General features: G+C 46.6%; 1 protein-coding gene across 1 annotated transcript; it reads left to right on the top strand.

Annotated features, from left to right (window-relative positions):
- Positions 1–34: 34 nt before the first annotated feature.
- On the top strand, positions 35–19,096 carry MYDGF (myeloid derived growth factor). Its single transcript, XM_036240411.1, has 6 exons — positions 35–250; positions 1,302–1,352; positions 13,773–13,834; positions 15,900–15,981; positions 17,177–17,249; positions 18,512–19,096. The coding sequence occupies exons 1-6, from the start codon at positions 74–76 to the stop codon at positions 18,589–18,591; spliced, it is 525 nt and encodes a 174-aa protein (XP_036096304.1). The 5' UTR covers positions 35–73; the 3' UTR covers positions 18,592–19,096.
- The last annotated feature ends 5,612 nt before the right edge of the window (positions 19,097–24,708 follow it).

Genomic DNA, 24,708 nt, shown 5'->3' on the forward strand with positions numbered 1-24,708 from the left:
ACTCCGAGGGAAGCTCAATGTGTCCCTCGCTGCGCCCCGTCCGCGGTCCTGGCCCCACGGACCCGATCCCAAGATGGCGGCGCCCAGCGGAAGGAGGGACGGCGGCGACAGTGCGAGCTTGTGGGCTGCACTGCTCCTGGCGGTCGTGGCGCTGAGGCCAGCAAAGGCGGTATCCGAGCCCACGACGGTGGCGTTTGACGTGCGGCCGGGAGGCGTCGTGCACACTTTCTCCCAGAACGTGGGCCCTGGGGTAACTGCCGCCGCTGACCCAGATGCTTGAGCGAAATGCCCGCGGGGACAGGTTCTGGGGAGGGGCTGCTGCCAGAGTAGCAGGCTCAGATTTCGGGGGCGGGGCTTGAGGGTGGGCGCGGACTTGTAGGCTGGTGGCCTCGGGGGAGCTGGGTCTCTATCCCAGTTTGTCTCCTTTCACAAGCCCAACGTGCCCAAGCAGCCCTATTCCCCAAACCCAGGCGAGCTCCCAGCCATTGGAGGGCAGGGCGGACACAGAGGTGGGGAGAGGGGACTTGGAGCCTGACGGGTACGTGCCTCGAGGTTCCGCAGGTCGATCCCTTTGCAGCTATGACTAGGAAGGAAGTGGACAGACGTTGCTCTTAACTTTAATTGCACAAGGGCCCCTATCTTTTTCTTTGAAGTATGAGTCCAGGCCCTTTTCCCTCGAGGCAGCAGGCCTACGTCTAGTCCAGCCTTGTCCCCAACTTGTGGGAGAAGTCTGCCTCTTCTATTCTCCTTTTCCGTCTATTCTCCTTTTCCGTATCTGTGACAATATCGATTGCACTACTTGTTGAATACGAACTTACAGCTGGGTACTGTGTGGAATGCTTTATATATTGGGCCCATTTTGCAGATGAGGGAATAGAGGCTCAGAAAGGATTGCACCTGTCCAAGAGCCACAGCAGCTTAGAGATGGGCCCCCTGGTGTTTCTGCTTCCAAAGTGGGCCTCCAGGTATCCCAAAGCCCTGGTTCCTAGAGAGGTGGGTGCTGGAGGGGGTGTGACCTCCTCCTTCCTGTTCTTTATTTCCCAGAAGCCACATGGGTTGTTTGTCCTAACCCAGGAGCTCACTAGTAGGGAGGCAGGCAGAGGAATTCGGTTGTCACCCACTGGGAGGCCATGCTGGTCTGGCTTCCAAGGACTTCTGCCAGAGACATCTGGCCCTGCCTCCTTCCTCTTTCGTGCAGATGTTCAAGAGCAGGATCTTCTTAGAAAGACATACTGAGACCCTGCATCTTACGCTCTAAGGATTACATTTTACTAAGAGTTTTTTACCATTCCATTTTCTAGGACAAATATACTTGTGTATTCACCTATGCTTCTCAAGGAGGGACCAATGAGGTGAGTTGTACAAAATTCCACGTAATTCAGTATGACAGAGATGCTCTCCAGGGATAATGGGGTTGAGTCATTTATGGGTTAACTTACACTCATTGAATTATTCTTGCTTAACCAATAAAAGCTCAAGTGCTCAAGTTAAATAATGGTGGTAGATTCTACTCATAATTCCAGAGTGAACAAATGTCTGGACAGACTGAAGGACATGAGATGTGAATCTGCAATTCCCATGAGCCTCTATTAGAGGTGTTGTATTTGTGTGTTGTTGTTTTTTTCTGTGTGCTGCCTAACAAATTATCACAAACTTAGCAGCTTAAAACAACACCCATTTATTATCTCTCAGTGCTAGAGATCAGAAGACCTGGTGGCTGAGGTGGATGCTTCAAAAACCAAAATCAAGGTGTCAGGCAACCTGGGCTTTCATCTTTCAGGCTCAATTTGTTGACAGAATTCAGTTCCTTATGATGTAGGAATGAGGTCCCCATTTCCTTGATAGCTATTTTCTCCATCTGGTGGCAGAAGAGGAAGTAAAGATTCCAAGCACCAGAAGGGTGCATTGCACTATTGCCTGCTTTGAGGGGACCAGTAACAAGGAGTGCTGGTGTCCTTTAGACAGTGAGAGCAAGGAAACAAGGGCTTCAACTGCAAAGACTGATTCTGCCGCCACAACTAGAGTTGGAAGAAGACCCCAAGCTCCAGTGGGAACACAGTCTGGCCTACACCTTGATTTTGCTTGTGAGACAGCAAAGGACCCAGCCCCACCATGCCCAGACTTTCTTTTTTTTCCCTCCCTTTTACCCCATCTTCTCCCCTTTAGTAACCATCATCTCGTTCTTTATATCTATGAGTCTGTTTCTGTTTTGTATATTTACTTGTTTTATTTTTTTAGATTGCACATATAAGTGAAGCCATACAGTATTTGTCTTTCTTGTTCTGACTTATTTCACTTAACATCATTATATAAACTCTGGGTCCATCCATGTTGTTGCAAGTGGCAAGATTTCATTCCTTTTTAGGGCTAAATAATATTCCATTGTTTATACAGACCACATCTTTATTCATTTATCTATGGATGGACTTCTAGGTTTCCATATCTTAGCTATTATTAGTAATGATGCAGTGAATATAGGAATGCATATATCTTTTTGAATTAGTGTCTTTGTTTTCTTTGGATAAATACCCAGAAGTGGAATTGCTGGATCTTATGGTAGCTCTATTTTTAATATTTTTGAGGATGCTCCATACTGTTTTCCATAGTGGTTGCACCACTTTACAGTCCCATCAACACTGTACAAGGGTTTCCTTTTCTGCACATCCTCACCAACACTTGTTTTATGTTGATTTATTGACGATAGCCATCTGACAGGTGTGAGGTGATATAGTGGTTTTGATTTGCATTTCTGTGATGATTAGTGATGTTGAGTGTGTTTAAAAAATTTTTTTAGATCTTCACCCTAGGATATGTTTATTGATTTCTTAAAAAAATATGTTTTTAATAATTTTAGAGAGAGAGGAAGGGAGAGAAACATCAATTGGCTGCCTCCTTCATGCCCCCCACTGGGGATTTAGCCTGCAACCCAGGCATATGCCCTGACTGGAAATCCTACCAGTGAACTCAACCAACTGAGCCACCCTGACCAGGGCTGTTGATTGATTTTAGAGATAGAGGAAGGGAGGAAGAGACAGAGAGAGAAACATCAATATGAAAGAAACATTCTCTTTTTTTTTTAAATCCTCACCCGAGGACATTTTTCCATATTTTGTTCAGATAGAGTGGGAGGGAGAGAGAGAGAAAAAAAAACATCGACATGAAAGGGACACATCGAGTGGTTGCCAACTGCACAACCCAACCAGGGCCGGGGACAAACCACAACCGAGGTACATGCCCTTAGCGGGAACCAAACCTGGGTCTCTCTGGACCACAGTCCTACGCTCTAACCACTGAGCCAAATTGGCCAGGGTGTCAATATGAGAGAGAAACATTGATCAGTTGCCTCCCATATGTGCCCTGACTGGAGATCAAACCTGCAACCTAGGTTTGTGCCTTAACTGAGAATCAACCTTTTTTGGTGTTGGTGTATAGGATGATACTTCAACCAACTGAGCCTTTTGGATGGGGCTTGAGTGTCTTCTTATATGTCTGTTGGCCATCTCTATGTTCTCTTGGGAGAAATGTTTATTCTGGTCCTTTGCTCATTTTTTCATCTGTTTTCTTCTTCTTCTTCTTGTTAACTTGTATATGAGTTCTTTATATATTTTGGATATTAACCCCTTATCAGATGTATCATTTGCTGATATCTTCTATTCAGTAAGTTCTTTTTGTTTTGTTGATGGCTTTCTTTGCTCTGTGCAAAAATCTTTTAGTTTGATATAGTCCCATTTGTTTATTTTTTCTTTGTTTCCCTTGCTCAAGTAGATATATCTAAAAAGATATTGTTAAGAATGATGTCAGGGAATTTATTGCCTGTTTTCTTCTAGAGTTTTCTGGTTTCAGGAGTAACAGTTAAGTCTTTCATCCATTTTGAGTTTCTTTGATATATGATGTAAGAAAGTGGTTCAATTTTAATTTTTGACATGTATCTGTCCAGTTTTCCCAGCACCACTATTGAATAGACTGTCTTTACCTCATTGTATGTTCTTGCCTCATTTGTCATAGATTAATTGACTGTATAAGTGAGGATTTATTCCTGGGCTCTCTATTCTGTTCCATTGATCTATGTATCTGTTTTTGTGCCTGTACCATACTGTTTTGATTATTATAGCTTTGTAGTATAGTTTGAAATCAGGAATTATGATACCTCCAGCTTTGCTCTTCTTTCTCAGATTTCCTTTGACTATTTGTGGCCTTTTATGGTTCCATATAAATTTTAGGATTATTTGTTCTAGTTCTGAGAAGAATGTCATTGGTATTTTGATGGAGATTGCATTGATTCTGTAGATTGCTTTGAGTGGTATGGACATTTTAACGATATCACTCCTTTCCATCCATGAGCACAGTATATACTTCCATTTATTTGTATCCTCCTTATTCTTTTCCCTCAGTATCCTTTAGTTTTTGGAGTACAGGTCTTTTACCTCCTTGGTTCTATTTATTTCTAGGTATTTTAATTTCTCCATCTGAGAAATTATTAGTGTATAGGAACACAATGTATTTCTATATATTAATTTTGTATTCTGCTACTTTACTGAATTCTTTACTAAGTCTTCATTTTTTTGGTGGATTCTTAGGGTTTTCTATATATATAGTATCATGTCATCTGCAAATAGTGACAGTTTTACTTTTTCCCTTCCAGTTTGGATGCCTTTTATTCATTTTTTTCTTGTCTGATTGCTGTGGCTAGGACTTCCAATACTATGTTGAATAATAGTGGTGAGAGTGGGCATCCTTGTCTTGTTCCTAGTCTTAGAGGAACTCGTTCCTGAATCTGATCTTAGCTGTGTGCTTATCATCTGTGGTGTTTATCAAGTTGAGATAAGTTTCTTCTGTACCCACTTTGTGAGAGTTTTTATCATAAATGGATGTTGAATTTTGTCAAATGCTTTTTCTACGTGTACTGAAATATATGATTCTTACCCTTGGTTTTATTTATGTGATAAATCCATTAATTGTTTAGTGGATGTTTAACCAGCCTTGCATCTCTGGTATAAATCCAACTTAATCAAGCTATATAATACTTTATGTACTTAAAAAAAAAAAAAATATATATATATATATATATATATATATATATATATATATATATATAATTGCTTTTATATATTTTTTCTTATTGAGAAATATATGTGTATACACACACACACACACACACTATTTTAGAGAAAGAGGAAAAGAGAGAGATAGATACATTGATGAGAGAGAAACATCAATATCCATCAGCTGCCTCCTGGATGACCCCTACTGGGGATTGAGCCCACAACCCAGGCATGTGCCCCAACCGGGAATCAAACCATTGACTTCTTGGTGCATGGGAGGGCGCTCAATTCACTGAGCCACAGGGGCTGGGTGGTGTATAATAGTTTTAATGTACTGCTGAATTCAATTTGCTTGTATTTTCTTGAGAATTTTGGCTTCTATATTCATCAGGGATACTGGTCTGTAATTTGCTTTTTTTGTAGTATCCTTGTCTGGTTTCAGTGTCAGGGTATTGCTGGCCTCATAGAATGAGTTTGGAAGTATTTCCTCTTCAGTTTTTTAAAATTTAATTCTCACTAGAGGATATGATTTTCAGAGATAGAGAGAAGGAAGGAGAGAGAGAGAAAAACATCTATGTGAGAAACATTGATTGGTTACCTCCCATACATACCCCCACCAGGGATCAAACCCACAACCTGGGTGTGTACTCTGACCCGGGATTGAACCTGAAACCTAGGTATGTGTCCTGACTGGGAATCAAGCCCACAACCTTTTGGTGTATGGGGCAGTGCTCCAATCAATTCAACCACCTGGCCAGGGCTTCCTCTTCAATTTTTTTGAATAGTTTGAGAAAGGTACTAATTCTTCTTTAAATATTTGGTAGAATTCATTTCTGAAACTGGTCCTGAGCTTTTGTTTTTTGGGAGTTTTTTAAATTACTGCTTCAGTTTTATTGCTAGTAATTGGTCTTTTCAGATTCTCTGTTCTTCCTGGTTTAGTCTTGGAAGGTTGTATGTTTCTTAAAATTTATCCATTTCTTCTATATTGTTCAGTTTGTTGGCATATATTGTTTATATAGTCAAACCTCAAATGTCTTCTATCTCAAACACTTTGGTTCTTTTTTTAGTTTTGTTTTGTTTTTTAATCCCCACCCGAGGATATATTTTCATTTTTTGTTCAGATAGAGCAGGAGGGAGAAAAAGGAAGAGAGAGATAGAAACATCAATGTGAAAGAGACACATCGAGTGGCTGCCACCCGCACGACCCTGGTTGGACCAGGGTCGGGGACAAACTGCAACCCAGGCACATGCCCTCAGCGGGAACTGAACCCGGGTCTCTCTGGACCGCAGGCAGACACTCTAACCGCTGAGCCAAACTGGCCAGGGCAAACACTTTGGTTCTTGACCAGATTGTTCAGAGAAATAAATGTCTCTGTTGTTGAACAAAACTTCGGTCTGAACCTGACAACCCTTTCATGCTGATACATGAGTTTTGATTGGTCTCTTTTAGTTGCTTTAGATGTAAATTTAGATAGTTTATTTGGGATTTTTCCTGCTTCTTGGGGTAGTAGGCCTACATAGCTAAACTTTTCTCTAATAATTGCTTTTGCTGTATTCCAGAAATTTTGTAAAGATGTGTATTTATTTTCTATTGTCTCAAGTTAGTATTTGATTTCCTCTTTTATCAGTTGGTTGTTTAGAAGCATGTTGTTTAATTTTCACATAATTGTGTTTTTTTCTAGTTTTCTTTCTGTAGTTCTAGTCTCTTGCTACTGTTGTCAAAAAAGATGCTTGATAACAATTTGTGTTCTTAAATTTACTGAGGCTTGTTTGTGGCCTAGTATGTGATCTCTCCTGGAAAATGTTCATTGTGCACTTAAGGAAAAAGTGTTATCTGCCGTTTTTGGATGAAGTGCTCTATGTTTATTAAGTCAAACTGATCTAATGTGACATTTAAGGCCATTATTGCTTTATTAACTTTCTCTCTGAATGATCCATTCATTGAAGTAAGTGGAGTATTAAAATCCCCAGCTATTACTGTTTTACATCATCTTCTTGGATTGCTCCCTTTTTAAATTATGTAATGTCCTTCTTTGTCTCTTGTTAGAGCCCTTGCTTTAAAGTCTGTTTTGTCTGCCTGGCTAGTGTGGCTCAGTCATTGAGCATCGGCCCATGTACCAAGAGGTTACCGGTTTGATTCCCGGTCAGGGTACATGCCCAGGTTGTGGGCCCAGTCCTCAGTTGGGGGGCATGAAGGAGACGGCCAATCGATGTTCTCTCTCATCGATGTTTCTATCTCTCTCTTCTTTCCTCTTTCTCTAAAAACCAATAAAGAAAAAAAAATTTTTTAAGTCTGTTTTGTCTGATGTCAGTATTGCTACCCCAGCTTTCTTTTGTTCCTGTTTGCATGGAATATCATTTTTCATTCCTCTGCTTTTTGTCTGTGTGTCTCTCTCAGTCTAAAGTGAGTCTCTTGTAAGCAGCATATAGGTGGGTCTTTTATCCATTCACCATCCTATGTCTTTTTGGAGCATTTAGTTAATTTACATTTAAAATAATTGTTGAGCCCTGGCCAGTTTGGCTCAGCGGTTGGAGCGTCGGCCTGTGGTACAGAGAGACCCAGGTTCGGTTCCCGCTAAGGGCACGTACCTTGGTTGCAGTTTGTCCCCGGCCCTGGTTGGTCATGTGGGTGGCAGCCACTCGATGTGTCCCTTCACATCGATGTTTCTCTCTCTCTCTCTTCCTCTCTCTCCCTCCCGCTCTATCTGAACAAAAAATGGAAAAATGTCCTCAGGTGAGGATTAAAATAAAATAAAATAAAATAAAATAAAATAAAATAAAATAAAATAAAATAATTGTTGATAACCATGTGCTTATTGCCCTTTTGTTAGTTGTTTTTGTTCTTCTCTGTTCCTTTCTTCTCTTGATCTCTTTCTTTTTGATTTGTTTGTTTTCTTTAGTGTTTTGACTGAGTTTCTTTCTCTTTATTTTATTTTTTGCATATGTTTTGGTTTTTGGTTACCACGTGGTTCACATATATCCACGTATATCTATAGCAGTTTATTTTAACCAGATAGGCATTTAAGTTCAATTGCATTCTAAAAACACTACATTTTTACTCCCCCCTCTACTCTCTCTTTTTTTTTTTATCCTCACTCGAGGACATTTTTCCACTTTTTGTTCAGATAGAGTGGGAGAGAGAGAGAGAGGAAGAGAGAGAGAGAGAAACATCGAAATGAAAGGGACACGTTGAGTGGGCACCAGCTGCACGACCAGCCAGGACCGGGGACAAACTGCAACTGAGGCACGCGCCCCTAGTGGGAACCGAACCCGGGTCTCTCTGGACCCAAGGCCGACACTCTAACCGCTGAGCCAAACTGGCCAGGGCTATGTTTTATATCTTTTTGTTTTGTGTATCCCAACTATTTATTGTAGTTATAGTTAATTGTGCTACCTTCATCTTTTAACCTTCATATTAGCATTTAAAGTTGTTGATTCACTGTGGTTATTATATATTTGCCTTTACCAGTGAAATTTTCTTTCCTATATTTTCTTATTTCTAGTTGTGGCCTTTTCTGCATAAAGAAGACCCTTTAACATTTCTTATAAGGCCAGTTTAGTGGTGGTGAGCTTCTTTAGTTTTTTGTTTTTATTTATTGATTTTAGAGGGACAGAGGAAGGAGGAAAGAAAGAGAGAGAAACATAGATTTGTTCCACTTATTTATGCATTCATTGGTTGAGTTTTATATGGGCCCTAACTGGAGATTGAACCCACAACCTTGGTGCATTGGGATGATGCTTTAATCAGCTGAGCTACCCAGCCAGGGCCTAGTTTTTGCTTGTCTGGGAAACTCTTTATCTGTTTCAATTCTGAATGATAACCTTGCTGGATAGAGTATTCTAAGTTGTAGGTTCTTTTCTTTTCAGCACTCAAATATTTTCTGCCACTCCCTTCTGGCCTGTAAAGTTGCTTCTGAGAAATAAGTTTGTAGCCGATGGGATTTTCCCTGTATGTGACTTCTTGTTCCTTCTTGCTGCCTTCAAGATTATTTCTTTGTCCTTAACTTTTGCCATTTTAATTGCAATATGTCTTAATGTGGGTTTATCTTACTTGAAACTTTCTGTGCTTCCTGGACCTGGTATCTGTTTTCTTCCACAGGTTAAGAAAGTTTTTGGCCCCCGCCAGTGTGACTCGGGTGGAGTGTTGTCCTGTACACCAAAGGGTGGTGGTTTGATTCCCAGTTGGGGCCTGTGCAGATGGCAGCTGATTGATGTTTCTCTTTCACATTGATATTTCTCTCTCTCTCTACAAATCTATTAAAAATTTTTTTTATTCCTTACCAGAGGATATTTTTCTATTTATCATTAGATAGAGTGGGAGGGAGGGAGAGAGAGAGACAGAGAGAAACATTGATGTGATAGAGCCACCTTAGCTGGTTGCCTCCTGCACAGCCTGACCAGGGTCAAGGATGAACCGCAAACCTGTGCCTCTGGTCCACGTGCTGAAGCTCTAACCGCTGAACCAAACTGGCCAGGGCTAAAAAAATTTTTTTAAAGAAAGTTTTCAGCCCTACCAGTGTAGCTTAGTGGATTGAGCATCATCCCATGGACTGAGAGGTCCTGGTTGGATCCTGGTCAGGGCACATGCCCAGGTTGCAGGCTTAATTCCCAGTAGGGGGCATGCAGGAGGCAGCCGATTGATATTTCTCTCTCATGTTGATGTTTCTACCTGTCCCTTCCTCTCTCTCTAAAAAATCAATAAAAACATATTTAAAGCCCTGGCTGGTTTGACTCAGCAGTTAGAGCGTTGGCCTGCGGTCCAGAGAGACCCAGGTTCGGTTCCCACTAAGGGCATGTACCTCGGTTGCAGTTTGTCCCCGGCCCTGGTTGGGTCTTGTGGGTGGCAGCCACTCGATGTGTCCCTTCACGTCGATGTTTCTCTCTCTCTCTCTCTCTCTCTCTCTCTCTCTCTCTCTCTCTCTTCCTCTCTCCCTCCCACTCTATCTGAACAAAAAATGGGAAAATGTCCTTAAGTGAGGATAAAATAAAAAAAAAAAACATATTAAAAAAAAAAAGTTTTCAGCTATTATGTCTTCAAATATTCTTTCTTTCTCTTCTCTTTCTGTAATCCCTATAATGCAAATGCTAGGTTGCTTTATGTTATTCTAGAGATCTCTTACACTGTCCTCAGTTTTGTTTTTTTTTAATTTATTTTTTTAATCCTCACCCGAGGACATTTTTGCATTTATCTTCAGATAGAACGGGAGGAAGCGAGGGAGGAAGAGAGAGAGAAACATCGATGTGAGAGAGACACATCGAGTGGCTGCCACCCACACGACCCAACCAGGGCTGGGGACAAACTGCAACCGAAGTACGTGCCCTTCGTGGGAACCGAACCTGGGTCTCTCTGGATTGCAGGCCGACACTCTAACCGCTGAGCCAAATCGGCCAGGGCTGTCCTCAGTTTTTTTTTAATTCTTTTTTTCATTTTGCTATTTTTTTGACTGTGTGGCCAGGGCTATCTCTGCTTCTTTATTGTTTCCTATCTCTGTTGAAGTGCTCTTTGAGTTCCTGTATTCTACCTAAAGTTTATTGAGTATCCTATGACCGTTTCTTTGTATTCTTTTTTTTTTTATCCTCACCCGAGGACATTTTTCCATTTTTTGTTCAGGTAGAGTGGGAGGGAGAGAGAGGAACAGAGAGAGAGAGAGAAACATCGATGTGAAAGGAACACATCGAGTGGCTGCCACCCGCACAACCGACCAGGGCCGGGGACAAACTGCAACCGAGATACGCGCCCCCAGCGGGAACCGAACCCGGGTCTCTCAGGACCGCAGGCCGACGCTCTAACCGCTGAGCCAAACCGGCCAGGGCTTTCTTTTTTTTTTTTTTCTTTTTTTTTTTTTATCCTCACTCGAGGATATTTTTCCATTTTTTGTACAGATAGAGTGGGAGGGAGAGAGAGGAAGGGAGAGAGAGAGAGAAACATCGACGTGAAGGGACACATCAAGCGGCTGCCACCCGCACGACCAACCAGGGCCGGGGACAAACTGCAACCGAAGTACGTGCCCTTAGCGGGAATCGAACCCGGGTCTCTCCAGACCGCAGGCCGACGCTCTAACCGCTGAGCCAAACTGGCCAGGGCTCTTTGTATTCTTTATCAGGCAAATTACTTATCCGGTTTTTCAGTAGGGTTTTTCTTGAGGTTTTTTTTTTTTCTCTTGTTCCTTCATTTGGGGCATATACTTTTGTCTACCCATTTTGCTTGACTTTTTGTGTTTGCTTCTGTGAGTTAGATGGAATAGCCATCTCTCCCAGTTTTGAAAACGTGGTCCCTGTGTAAACTGTATTGGATAGTTTTGGCAGGTCAGTTATTTTTGGGGAGGTGTATGTAGTGCATGGTGTGTTGTCTGGTCTATAGGAGTGGATTCTGGGTGGGACAGCCTGGTGTGGGCCAGACTGCTAGGTGTGTACTTGGCATGCCCTGTTGTTTTAATTGTCTGTTGGCAGAACAGGGTCTGAGCAAGGCTGCTCTGTGTGCTTGCGTTTCATTGCCCTACTAGCTCCGCCCTTTCTCCGCGTGGGGCAGCTTGTATGAATACACAGCCACACATTGCTAGTTTTGTGCCTTTTCCGGGTGGGGCATACCTACACCCACAGCAGTGCCTGCTCACTCTGCATGGGCAGTCCTGTGTGTGTGTACCGCAACATTTTGCTAACTCTGCACTTTCATTGGGCAGGGAAACCCCATGTGATCACACAGTAGCGCTTCACTATCTCTGTACTTTATCTGGCTGGGGTAGCCCTATAGGCGGGTACTGCAGTATTTTGCTAGCTTTGCACTCTCCCCAGGCGGGGGATAGGGGAGGGGCTCCATGTGCACACACAGCCCAGTGGGTACATGAAGCAGCACCAGTACCTGCTGGATCAGTCTCAGGATGGAGGGGCATTTGTATGCATGCTATGGCACCCTCCTCTTCTTGCTGCATCTAGCTGGAACTGGCTGAGGACCTGCTACAGCACTTTACAGTTTGGCCAGAGAACCTGGATGGAGCTCCCACTCTATCCATGTGCAGGAGAAACATAAACAATGGCGCTCAATGGTTCCTCTGGTCCTGGGTTTCTCAGCTCACAGAGAGCTCCCTTGACCTTTTCTGTGTGGTTTCTCTCTTGCTTGTGCAAAAGCTGTGTAATTGGCTCACAGTTGTTTCTCAGGAGGAAGTGCTCTAAATATTTCATGTGTTCTTGGGAGGGGGTGAGCTCTGTGTCCACCTACACCACCATCTTGGACCTGCCTTTTGAATTGTACACTTTGAAAGGATGAATTATGCAGTACGTGTAAACTGGTATTTCATTCCTACATCCCTGCTCCAGGCAAAAGGCATCTAAGTGACCATTTACTCCCATTATAATTAACATAAAAATGGCCTTGTTCCCATTAATGAAAAAGATCTGATGTAAAACTGGAGTACCTGTAATCAGTAATCGGAGTCCATTATTACTCTTGGGAGGGGACTGCAAACTCATTTTACTAACAAACTGTGGAAGTGCCCTAGGCAGCCTGGAAGGTAGGAGTGGGTTTTCCGTACCCATTTGGCCAGGTTTTCAGAGGCCATGAAAATTAGAATACACCAATAGTGGTGTGTTTTGGAACCAGTTTAAAGTTTTAATTTAAAATTTTTAAATTTTTAAATAGCTAATACATTCACATCGTCCAAAATTAAAAACACATAAAAGGTTGACAGCACCTTCTACTAGCCCAGTTTCTGCCCATGTCTTATGGGTAACCACAATTTTTTAAATCTTATGTCCTTTCTGAGGACTTCTTTATACTACTGCAAGCAGGCATGAATGTACAGTGATACCTTGGTTCTCGAACACCTCGGATTTCGACCAAATCGGTATTCGACCAGGAGATTCGAGAAACTTTTGTCTTGGAATCCGAACAAATATTTGGAACTCGAACTTCCGAGATGAGCCGAGTTGAGCCGAATGGCGTTCATTCGGCCCAGCGCGCCTTGCTTGCGTCACCAGTGTGAGTGCAGAGAGAGAGTCACGCTTTGTGGAGAGAGTCACGCTTTACACTGAATTTAACCCTTAGACATACTGTACACTTTTATTTCTTGTTGAGACTTATGTTTTTCTACATATTATATACAAATTAGGCCAGTAAATAGGCATTTTCTGGGGTTTGGAACGAATTAATCCAGTTTCCATTATTTCCTATTGGGTTTCATTGCTTCGGTTCTCGAACAATTTGGTTCTCGACCGTCCTCCTGGAACGAATTATGTTCGAGAACCGAGATATCACTGTACTGTCTTCCCTTCTTTTCTTTTTCTTAACACACATTATTTTTTAGAGCAGTTTTAGGTTCTCAGCAAAATTGAGCAAAAAGCATAGAGGTTTTGATACATCTTTCTGCACTTCCCCACATGCACAGACTCCCCTATTATCAACATGCCCTTCCAGAGTGGGACATTGTTACAGTCAGTCAACCTACATTGACACATTGTTGCCACCCCAAGTTCATAGTTGATGTTAGGGTTCACTCTTGGTGCACATTTCATGGATTTGGTCAGATGTATAAGGATATATACCCATAATTTTGTCACACAGAGTAATTTCACTGCCCCTGAGCAGCGTGGGGGCACCTGGGGGCCAAGCTGCAGCCATGAGGCTGAGGAAAGGTTCACTCTACAGAACTGGAAGTAAACCTGAAGCTGTCAGAGCTAGCCTGTGCATGGCCGGGCTGTTTCCCGGACTGACCTGTGTCTGTCTCCTCTCCCCAGAAGTGGCAGATGAGTCTGGGGACCAGCGAAGACAACCAGCACTTCACCTGCACCATCTGGAGGTGAGCTGTGGGTCTAAGGGGCAGGGTCTCCTGGGAGCAGTGGCCTTCGCTCAGGCTGCTGAGGATGACTGCACCGCTGCTCTAAGCAGCCGAGAAAGAGGGGGGCAGACAGACCAGTAGGGTCCTGCACCCCTGGAGGGTCACACAGAGAGGGTGTGCCACACTGTGCTGGTAGTTGGCAGGGGCCAGGGAACTCCCCAGGGAAGCACATTGACACTGAGGCCAAAAGGGGGTTGTGGGAACTGGAGAAGTTCAGTGTGGGCAGTGGCCACAGCACCAGGGAGAGGGATCGGGCTCCCCAGATGCTTTCCTGCCACTGTCACCCTCAGTCACATACATGGTTCACGGGCTCAGTCTCCCCACCAGGGACTAATGCCTTGTTCACCTTTCTGTTACCCCACTGGTGGCACCCAGCTTGAGGGAGGGTGAGCCCAAGAAGGGATGAAGGAGAGAGGCAGTGTGCATGGCCCTGGGTGGGGAGGAGGGTGACAGGACTTCGTGGAATCATGTCCCTTCTCTCCTGGGCTCCTCTGCCTGGAATGTGTCACCTCAAGCAGGACCAGTTTCTCGAGCATTTTTTATTTGCCCAACAGAAAAGGTCCAAACTGTGGCTTCTCCCTCAAGGGACCAGGGTCCACACATGGGACAGATCAACAAATTGGACATAGTGGGAGAGCAGGGACTCGAAGTTAATTAAAGGGCATGGTGCTTTTTTTATTTTTTCTTGAATTTATTGGGGTGACATTGGTTAATAAAATTATATAGGTTTTGGGTGTACAATAAGGAAACGGCGTGTTCTGTTTTTTTAATGCATTTTTAAAATCCTCACCCAAGGATATGTTTTACTGATTTTTAGAGAAAGAAGGTGGGGGAGAGGGAGAGAGAGAAAGAGAAACATCAGTAGGTTGCCCCTGCCCCCACATCACCCTGACTGGGGATTGAACCCACAATCTAGGTATGTGCCCTGACCTGGAATCACTCGCAACCTTTTTTGGTGTGCAGGACGACGCTCCAGCTAATTAAGCCACCCGGCCAGGGCAACACTTAGTGTTTTAATCATACCTGCAGGCATTGTCCCAGAGTCTCCTCCTCAGGAGACAGCAGGTATTGACTAAGTGCTACTGGGGAGATTCCTGCTTTTCTGCTGGACTGCCCCAAGGGCCAGGGGCCCAGCATCCTCATCAGGCCAGACCCGGCCTGTGCCACATCCCCTGTCCTCAGAAGCATCACAAAGAAAGGAGCTTGGGATGCCCTCATTACAGGGAAGGCTCAGTATAAGGTTGCATTCCACTGTGTGTAGATCGCTGCCCCTCACAGGGCATGTGAACACCAGCCCTCTGTGGGGCACAGACCCAGGCCATGCAGGCCCAAGGACTCACTCAGTCCCAGGCAGGTGGGGCCACCTGCTCAGCTGAGGTCCAGCCTCAATGGGCCCAGCCTCTATCTACAGAGAGGCTTAGCGAGTCTGGGAGACTCCCTGCATACCACCTCCCCATCCCCGCCACCTCCTTCCCCCACACTCCCATCCCCACCACCTCCTCCCTGGCCTCCCTGCTGCCTTCTCTCCTCCCATCCGCATTACTTTCTGCTTTCCACACATGGCCAGCAGAGCTCTTCACATTGCAGACACCACCATCCCCTTACTGTTACCAGTCCTCTTGCTTCTCTGTCTGCTCTGGCCATACTGACCTGTTTATTAAATGCCCCTACTTGTGCCCCCTGAGGAGCCTTTGCAGCCACCATTTCCTCTGCCTGGGCCAGCCCTTCCCGCCCATCCCAGTTACCTCCTGTGCTTCTCACCCTTTGGGATGTTGCTGTAGCCCCCATGGCAATACCTGGATGTCATTGGCTGTTGATACAGCACATTCGGTGAATGACGTAAGGGTCCCACCCTAGAACAACTTGCCTCCAGAAGGGGAAAGAGGCTTGTCAGTAAACAAACCAGAACATTCTGGCAAAGGAAAGAGGGGATGAAGTTGAGGGGCCCAGTCCATACTTCCCAGAGACAGCAATGCTCGTAAACACGTGGCCCTGGGCTGACCCCTCACCCTGCCTTTCTCTGCAGGCCCCAGGGCAAGTCCTACCTGTACTTCACACAGTTCAAGGCAGAGGTGAGGGGTGCCGAGATCGAGTATGGCATGGCCTACGTGAGTATCTAAGCACAATGGGGTGGTTGCCTGGGGTGTCCCACCATGGACAGCACCTTTCAGACCCTTGGGGGGACAGGCAAGAGGAGGAGATAGACGTAACTTGGAAGAACATGGGACACTGCAGGCTCCCAGTTCTGGAGGCACAGGGAGAGAAGCAGTGGTGCCAGAGTGGGACCCTGCTGACCTCGAGAGACCTGACAGGTAGGTGGAACAGGAAGTAGACACCCTGGCATTACTCTCCTACTGCCTGCCAGTCTCCTGCTGGTGCCCCCATTGGAAAAGCCAACAGGAAGCTAGAGGGCAGGGTGGCCTGGATGCCCAGCTCTAGGACAGGAACAGGGACAGCAGGGGTGGCAATGGCCCTGGAGGAGCAGGCAGTGTATCTCACTGGTATGTGTGTGTCAGGGTCACATCCCCTGACCTCAGGGACCTGTGGCTCATGGCCCGGCAGAGCCTACCCTGTTTCTGCATTTGGGTCAGAAAGTTGGCAAATGACTTGTATCAGTTCAGTTTCGATTAAGCAGCAGAAGCAGTAGGAGACAGGCAGGCATGTAGAGATTTATTGCCAGGAATTGGCTTCTGCCACAGGGGACTGACCAAGCAGCTCCAGAGTCCACAGGCCAGGCAGGCTGGCAGGCAGGGCTGGCACTCCTGGGCATGGGCTGCCATTGCTGTCCCTGGGTGGGGTTTCTCCTTCAGGGAAGCCACAGCTCTGCTCTGAAGGCCCTTCCCAACCCAGGCCATCAAGGAGAATAATCAGCCTGGGATGGACTTTCATTACTTGCACAGAAAGCCTTCACAGCAGTACCTAGTGAGAGGGGCATAACTGCAGCCATGGCTGCTCCAAGGTGACACGTCAGACCAGCTGTCACACCTTTGAACTAATTTCTCTCCAGGGTCCCTTCTTACTTTAAAACTTTATTATTTAGCTAATTTGAGAGGTGCACAATCCTAATTTTTAAAAATTAAGAAAAAATTGAATTAAACCTTCTTCTAGGATTAGGCATGAAGTTTTAAGTCAGTTGACAATCTCTTAAGTGGATTAAGCAGCCACTTCTGGATTCTCTTGTGTGCTCAGAAAAGTGTTACCGGCTCTTCAGTGAAAGCATGAGGCTTTAGTCTGTGCCTCTTGGGAAAGCAAACCAACTCATGTTCCTTTCCTGATTAGGAGAATTTTCCCTTTCCCTTTCAGTCTAAAGCTGCGTTTGAAAGAGAGAGCGACGTTCCCTTGAAAAACGAGGAATTTGAAGTGACCAAAACAGCAGGTGTGTAACGATGGATTGTGGACATGGAACCCAGATACTCGGGGGAGGTGGGTGAAAGGGCACCACAGAGGGCCACTGGGGCCAAGCGGTGAGGGAGGACTGTTGCAGGCACATCTGTACTGTAGGCCAGGCATCTGCAAATGGTCCCTGGAGAGGGCCCTGTAGTAAAGATTTTCAGTTCTGTGGGGCAGACGGCTGGCTTCTGTGGCAACTACTCGGCCTGTCCCTGTTGGGAAAAGACACTCCAGGTGTCTGAGTGGATGTGGCTGCATTCTAACAAAATTTTAGTACTTTATGAATTTGGAAATGTGAATATCATATCACTTTCCCCTGTCACAAAATACCATTTTCTTTAGATTTTTGTTAAAATACCCTTAGCTCAAGGGTGGCGGGCCACACTGTGCCACTCCCTGAGTGATAGCTCATGCTCCTTGGGAGGGCTCCACATGGCCTGCTGTCCTGGGCTCTGTGACCAGGAACAGCTTCAAGACGGGGACCTCCTGAGCTCCTGAGAGCCCCACCCCCACCCTAGTTCTCTGAGCCACGCTTGGCGTTGCAGAAGAAGGGCGGGCAAGCGTGCGAGTGGTTAGAACGATGGACATGGGAGCTTGCTGAGCGGGGGGAAACCCTGAGGGTCCCGGGTTTCAGGGGAGATGAGGTGAAGGAACCCATGTCTGTGGAGGTCGCTAGGCATGAAACCCCTGGGAAGGGGGTGGCATGGGCAGGGGCTTTAGGGAGGAGGAGCCTGGGTCTGGATGGAACCCCACCTGCAGGTCCTTGAGGGCATGAGGACCATTGAGAGTAGAGGCCAAAGACAGAGGATGTTGGGTTCGGGCAACCCTGAGCCCCAGAGCCCCAGAGCCCCAGGGCACACAGTAGAAGTCCCACAGGGAGTCAGGTGTGGGCATGGTGTTTGCAGATTCCCTGGCCCTGCTATAAAAGTATCACATGGTCCTCGAACAGGTTCGCCAGTGTGAGCAAGAGAGACAGCCTAGCCCCATCCTCATTCGTTTTCAATATGGCAAAAATGACCTGTTTTTCCCACCTTTAACTTTCCTGTGGACTCCCACTCCCTCGGGACAGACCCACCAACCTCTCCACCTGTCTTCTCTCACCCATAAGACTTTCGGGCCGGGGTCCTTTCCATGTGCACTCCACTTTAGGGACTGCTACCCTGCTCTGCAGAACCCACTGGGCCCTACCCTGTCTCAGGAGCATCTGTGGAGTCTCGAGGGCCCTACCATGCATTTCTTATTTTGCAGTGTCCCACAGGCCCGGGTTGTTCAAGGCCGAGCTGTCCAAGCTGGTGATTGTGGCCAAGGCGTCACGCAGTGAGCTGTGACCAGCAGCCCCACTGAGGGCGGCTTTCTCTCATGTCTGCTATAGGGGCTGTGCCCTGTGAGATCTGGCGCATTATTGGTTTTCTAGGGGAACTGTTGGTTTTCTGCTTTGGCTGATGTTGCCTTCCTCTGGGGGTTCACAGGATGGCTGAGGCCCTAAGACAAAGTCCAGGGGGCCAGGAGGTTGAGGGTGTGCTGGGTCCCTCCCCCAGCTCCCCATCTTCCGCAGCCCCATTCCCCCTTTGCTCTTCTGAACACGGAGAGTGGGTCTGAGTCCCTGCTCCTCTTACCAGGAGAGGCATCATCACCAGGTGGGGGTCGCAGCTTTCTGAAACCAGCATGTTTCCCCTGGGATCAGGCCAGACTCCAGGCGCTCTGGGAAGAGTAGTCCTGCCGTCCTCTGACCTCAAGCTGACTTTTCTTACAATTTCCCCAGGAAACCACCTTCAGGGCTAACTGGGAAGAAATGAAATGTCCTTTTGTATTTAAATAAATGAGTCAAAAAGGAACTGCATAGACTGGGTGTCTGGTGCTTGTGCCTGCCCCGCAGAACATGAGGGGCCAGGAGCCCAGGAACAGGAGTTGGGCTGGCTGCCCTACTCCCCTTCTTGTTGGAAACAGATGGCTGTGTCCCCAGGGCACGTGGAATGTCTAGGCACGACTTCTCTGCACGTACAAAAGCAGCGGGTCCTGAGGCAAGCAGCAGTGGGCCTGCCCCTAGGCCGGTACACCGCAACTCCCGGCACACGTGGGGCCGGTACGCCGCAACTCCCTGAACATGTGGGGCCGGTACATCGCAACTCCCTGAACATGTGGGGCAGGTACACCGCAACTCCCTGAACATGGGCAAACTCCGTCACACCCAGCAGGTCCCACAGGTGGCCCTGGTAGAAGGTGAGTGCTCCAGGATAAAAGTTCTCTTGACCCAGGTAGTGGCTTTCCTTAGTTTTTTAAAGCCAGGCTTTAGTACAGTGGTTAATAAAAATACCCACAGGCAATCAAAAATAAATGAAACTCAGCCCTGGCCAGTTTGGCTCAGCAGTTAGAGTGTCGGACTGCGGTCCAGAGAGACCCGGGTTCGGTTCCCGCTGAGGGTGCGTACATCAGTTGCAGTTTGTCCCCAGCCCTGGTTGGGTTGTGCGGGTAGCAGCCACTCGATGTGTCCCTTGCACTTCGATGTTTCTCTCTCTCTCTTCCTCTCTCTCCCTCCCACTGTACCTGAACAAAAAATGGAAAAATGTCCTCAGGTGAGGATAAGAAAAAATAAATAAATAAACGAAACTCAAATCAGAGGTGCCTTGGTCTTTTAGCAGTGAGGGGGTTGGGAGTCTGACCTCCATCCTGACCTTTGACCATGTCTTCACGAACAAACAAGGGGAAGACACTGTGTGGCTGTGAAGCGGGTCCTTCCTAATTGGAATCACCATGTTGGATCAACAGAGACCTCACTATACCTTTCACTCACCTTATGCCAACCTGAGGGCCTGGACACTGCTATGCCCCACGTGCCAGAGCAGCAGTAGACCGAGCATTTGGGTTCCTGCCCAGCGTCACACCTGTAGGAAGCAGAGTGAGGCTCTCATCTGTCCACACCCCCGGCGGGTCCTGCAGGCAGACCAGTTCGGACTGAGGTGTGTGAGCATGGAGAATAACTGCTCTGCCCAGCAGGTGTGGCTCAGTGGTTGAGCGTCGACCCATGCACCAAGAGGTCACTGGTTCGATTCCTGGTCAGGGCACATGCCCAGGTTGTGGGCCAGTCCCCAGTGGGGGGCATGCAGGAGGCAGCCAGTCGATGTTCTCTCTCATTGATGTTTCTATCTCTCTCCCTTCCTCTCTCTCTCAAATCAATAAAGAAAAAAAAAATTTAAAAAAGAGAAAAAAAGAATAACTGTTCTCAGAACAAATAACCTTTGAGGAGGGACCTTGGGCCCTGAAGATGTTCAGGGGAAAGAATCAGCCAGCCTTAACTTGTAAGCACACGTCTTCTGCCACCTCCTGAGAAGTTCTAAAGGCTCTACACGTCACAGGGAGGGGCGCTCGATTACCGACGCCCAGCTTCAAGGTTTGGTGAGTGCGACCAACTGCAGGTCGCAACGGGGCCCATGAGATGACCGCCCAGAGCCTCCTGCCAAACTGGACAGTTGGACACTGAGTCCTGAGTTGTCAGCGGAGAGAAGGAGATTTTACCACAGTCAACCCAGAGTCACTACTACCAAATCCCCGGGTGTCACCAAGGATGTGAACAGTGGGTGTCATGCAACAGGACACAGGAGGGCATCTCTGGACACCAAGAAGCTTCCCCTTGCCCCCATGTGACACCTGTGTGCATCTTTATGTAGCTTTCAGGTACGTTCAAGAACAAAGTCCCACCCTGGCCAGTGTTGCTCAGTGGTTAGAGCGCCGGCCTGCACACCAGAATTGTGGGCTCAATTCCTGGTCAGGGCACATAACTAGGTTTTGGGTTTAATCCTCAGCCCAGATGGAGTGTGTGCAAGAGGCAACCTATTGATGTTTCTCTCTCTCTCCCTTCCTCCCTCTCCCTTTTCCCTTACCCTCTCTCTGAAAATCAATGAAAATATTCTTGGGTGAGGATTTAAAAAAATTTTTAAAGGCAAAAACTGGTCAAACTTCTGATAAAGATGGTGGAATAGGAAAATAGACTTATCTCCTCCAACGACCACATCAAAATTACAACTAAGTTACAGAACAGCCCTGGCCAGTGTGGCTTAGGTTGTTGGATGTTGTCCCATGCACCAAAGGGTTGCTGATTGATTCCCGGTCATGGCACATGCCCAAGTTTTGGGCTTGATCCCCAGTGGGAGTCATGTGGGAGGCAGCAAATTGATATTTCCCTCCCTCCCTCCCCCCCTTCCCGCCCTCCCTCCCTCTCTAAAAATCAATAAGATTTAAAAAGATTTAAGAATAAAGAAAAATAAAGTCATTGAGAACCACCTCAAGACTAGCTGAACAGAACTCCTATAACTAAGGATATGCAGAAGCCATGTTGAGACTGGTAAGAGGGGTGGGGACATGGAATGGGCAGGTCCCACACCTGTATGTGGCAACTAAGAATTGGGAGGGATATCTGTAAAGGTGCCCTCTGAGGAGCAAGGGGCCCCGGCCCTACATCGGGCAGGGGGGCACCAGTGTTTCCACATTGACTGAAGACCAGCAGGGATTGCCTCCACGAGAGACAAAGGGCTGCTAGAGACTGAGGTGCTGCGCTTGAAGGGCTTGAGAACACACTGGCTCACGAACTCACTAAGCTCCAGCGCAGGGGCAGCGGTGCAAAACACCCCGGGCACGTGGGAAAGAACCAAGTGGCTAACTTCAGGCAAGGGCTGCAGGGGCAGGGAGTGGGGCAACTCTGGAGACAGAAGTGCTGGCAGACACCATTGCTTCTTTGTTGAGCCCTCCCCCAACCCACAGCAGGCCCAGGCAGGCACCAAATCTGTGTTCTCCATTAACCTGGCTAACACCTTCCCTCGCGTGTTACTCAGACCTAGACCCACCCAACTCCATCACCCAGCCTGAGCTGCTTCCAGTGGCTTCTGCCTTGGCTCACGCTGCAGACTTCCCCCAAAATCCACAAACCTCACACCAGTGATGGCTGCCCTTGGCTTGTGCTACAGATTTTTCAAAGTCCCGCAAATCCCAAACAAGCAGTGGCCAGCCTTGGAGTGCATTACAGCAATTGCCAGGTGGACCCAAGCCCAGCACAAGCTGTGACTAGTCTCAGCTTGAATTTTAACTCCCATCAGGTGGCCCCAAGCCTGGCATAGGTGGCAGCCAGTCTTGGCTTGGAACATAGCTTCAACTAAGCAGTCACAAACCTGACAAGTGTCAGCGGGCCTCAGCTCGCACTGTAGTGCCCTGCAAAGGGTCCCAAGCCCAGTACAAGTGGCAACGAACCACACATCACTTTGTAGCTCCCACCAAGTGACCCCAAAGCCTGGCACAAGTCCCAACTAAACTAGGCCTGTGCTAGAGCCCCTCCCAAGAAACTCCAGACCCAACACACCCAGTGGCTGGCTTTGGACTACACCAGAGCCCTGCTTAAAGTAACTCTTGCCCTAAGGAGTCATTCCTTACACAGCAGCTCATCCACTGTAGTTTCAACCAGTGCTCAGAGCCCATCAGCCTGAAGGTCAACCCCACCCACTGATGTGCCAGCAGCAATCAAGGCCCAACTACAACAGGAGGACACACTCAGCCCACATGGGACACCCCTGGAGTGCCCAGCTCAGGTGACCAAGAAGACTGCGCCACTGGGCCCCACAGTACACCTACTATATAAGGCCACTCTGTCAAGAACAGGAGATGTAGCAGATTTACATAATACATAGAAACAAACACAAGGAGGCAGCCAAATTGAGAGGACATAGAAACATCCCAAATGAAAGAACATGACAAAACTCCAGAAAATGAACTAAGTGAAATGGAGACAATCTATCAGATACAGGGTTCAAAACACTGGTTACAAGGATGCTCAGTGAACTTAGGGGAAGAACAGATGAACTAAGAACTTCCATCAAAGAGATATAGAACATTAAAAGGGGGATTGAAAACAAAAAAGAACCAATCAGAGTGAAGAATGCAACAACTGAAGTGAATACACTAGAACAGCGATCATCAACCATGAGCTACAATTTCTAAAATGTGCAATACCCAACTATTCAGTTGGGCACTGACCCCTTTTCCCTTAGATTGTCAAAAAATGACAACAGCCTGGCCAGTGTGGCTCAGTGATTGAGCATCAACCCATGCACCAAGAGGTTGCCAATTCGATTCCCACTCAGGGCATATGCCCAGGTTGTGGGCCCAATCCCCAGTGGGGGGCATACAGGAGGCAGCCAGTTGATATTCTCTCTCATCAATGTTTCTGTCTCTCTCTCCCTCTCCCTTCCTCTCTCTTTAAAATCAACTATATATATTTGTGTATATATATAAATACACACACACAAATATATATCTCTTTTTATCCTTATCCGAGGACATTTTTGCATTTTTCTTCAGATAGAGTGGGAAGGAGAGAGGGAGGAAGAGAGAGAGAAACATCAACGTGAGAGAGACACATCGACTGGTTGCCACCCACAGGACTCCAACCAGGGCCAGGGACAAACTGCAACTGAGGTACATGCCCTTAGTGGGAACCAAACCTGGGACTCTCTGGGCGCAGGCTGACACTCTTACTACTGAGCCAGACCAGCCAGGGCAAGAAAAAAAAACTTTAAAGCCCTGGCCGGTTTGGCTTAGCAGTTAGTGTCGGCCTGCGGTCCAGAGAGACCCGGGTTCGGTTCCCGCTAAGGGCATGTACTTCGGTTGCAGTTTGTCCCCATCCCTGGTTGGTCCTGCGGGTGGCAGCCACTTGATGTGTCTCTCTCACATCGATGTCTCTCTCTCTCTCTCTCTCTCTCTCTCTTCCTCCCACTCTATCTGAACAACAAAATGAAAAAATGTCCTTGGGTGAGGATGAAAAAAAAAAAAAGAAAAAAACTTTAAAAAAAAAATGACAACAGCAGATGCAATTGCCGTTCTGTGTGAATGAATCAAAATTATACCTTTTTTTTCTTCGTCATATTGGCAAAAAATACATTTTTCGGTGTGCTACAGAATTTTAGTAATTAGTTTACATGTGCCATGAGATAAAAAGGTTAAAAATTGCTGCACTAGAGGGAATCAATAGCAGATTAGATGAAGCAGAGGATCAAACCAGCAATTTGGAAGACAAGGAAGTTGAAAATACTCAATTGGAATAGCAAAAAGAGAAAATAATTTTATTTTTTTGTTAATTCTCTCCTGAGAATTTTTCTCCATTGATTTTTAGAGAGAATAGATGAGAAGGGGAGGGAGAGAGAGACATGTTAATTGGCTGCCTCCTGCACACACCCCAACCAAGGCTGGGGATCAAACTTGCACCCAGGTATGTGTCCTTGACCAGGAATCAAACCCGTGACCCTTCAGTGTATGGGCGGACGCTCTAACCATTGAGCAACACAAGTCAAGGTGAGAAAAGAATTTTTTTTTTTTTTTTAATCCTCACCCGAGGACATTTTTCTATTTTTTGCACAGATAGAGTGGGAGGGAGAGAGCAGAAGAGAGAGAGAGAGGGAAACATC

Source organism: Molossus molossus, unplaced genomic scaffold, assembly GCF_014108415.1.
Source record: "Molossus molossus isolate mMolMol1 unplaced genomic scaffold, mMolMol1.p scaffold_m16_p_4, whole genome shotgun sequence".
Lineage (NCBI taxonomy): Eukaryota > Metazoa > Chordata > Mammalia > Chiroptera > Molossidae > Molossus > Molossus molossus.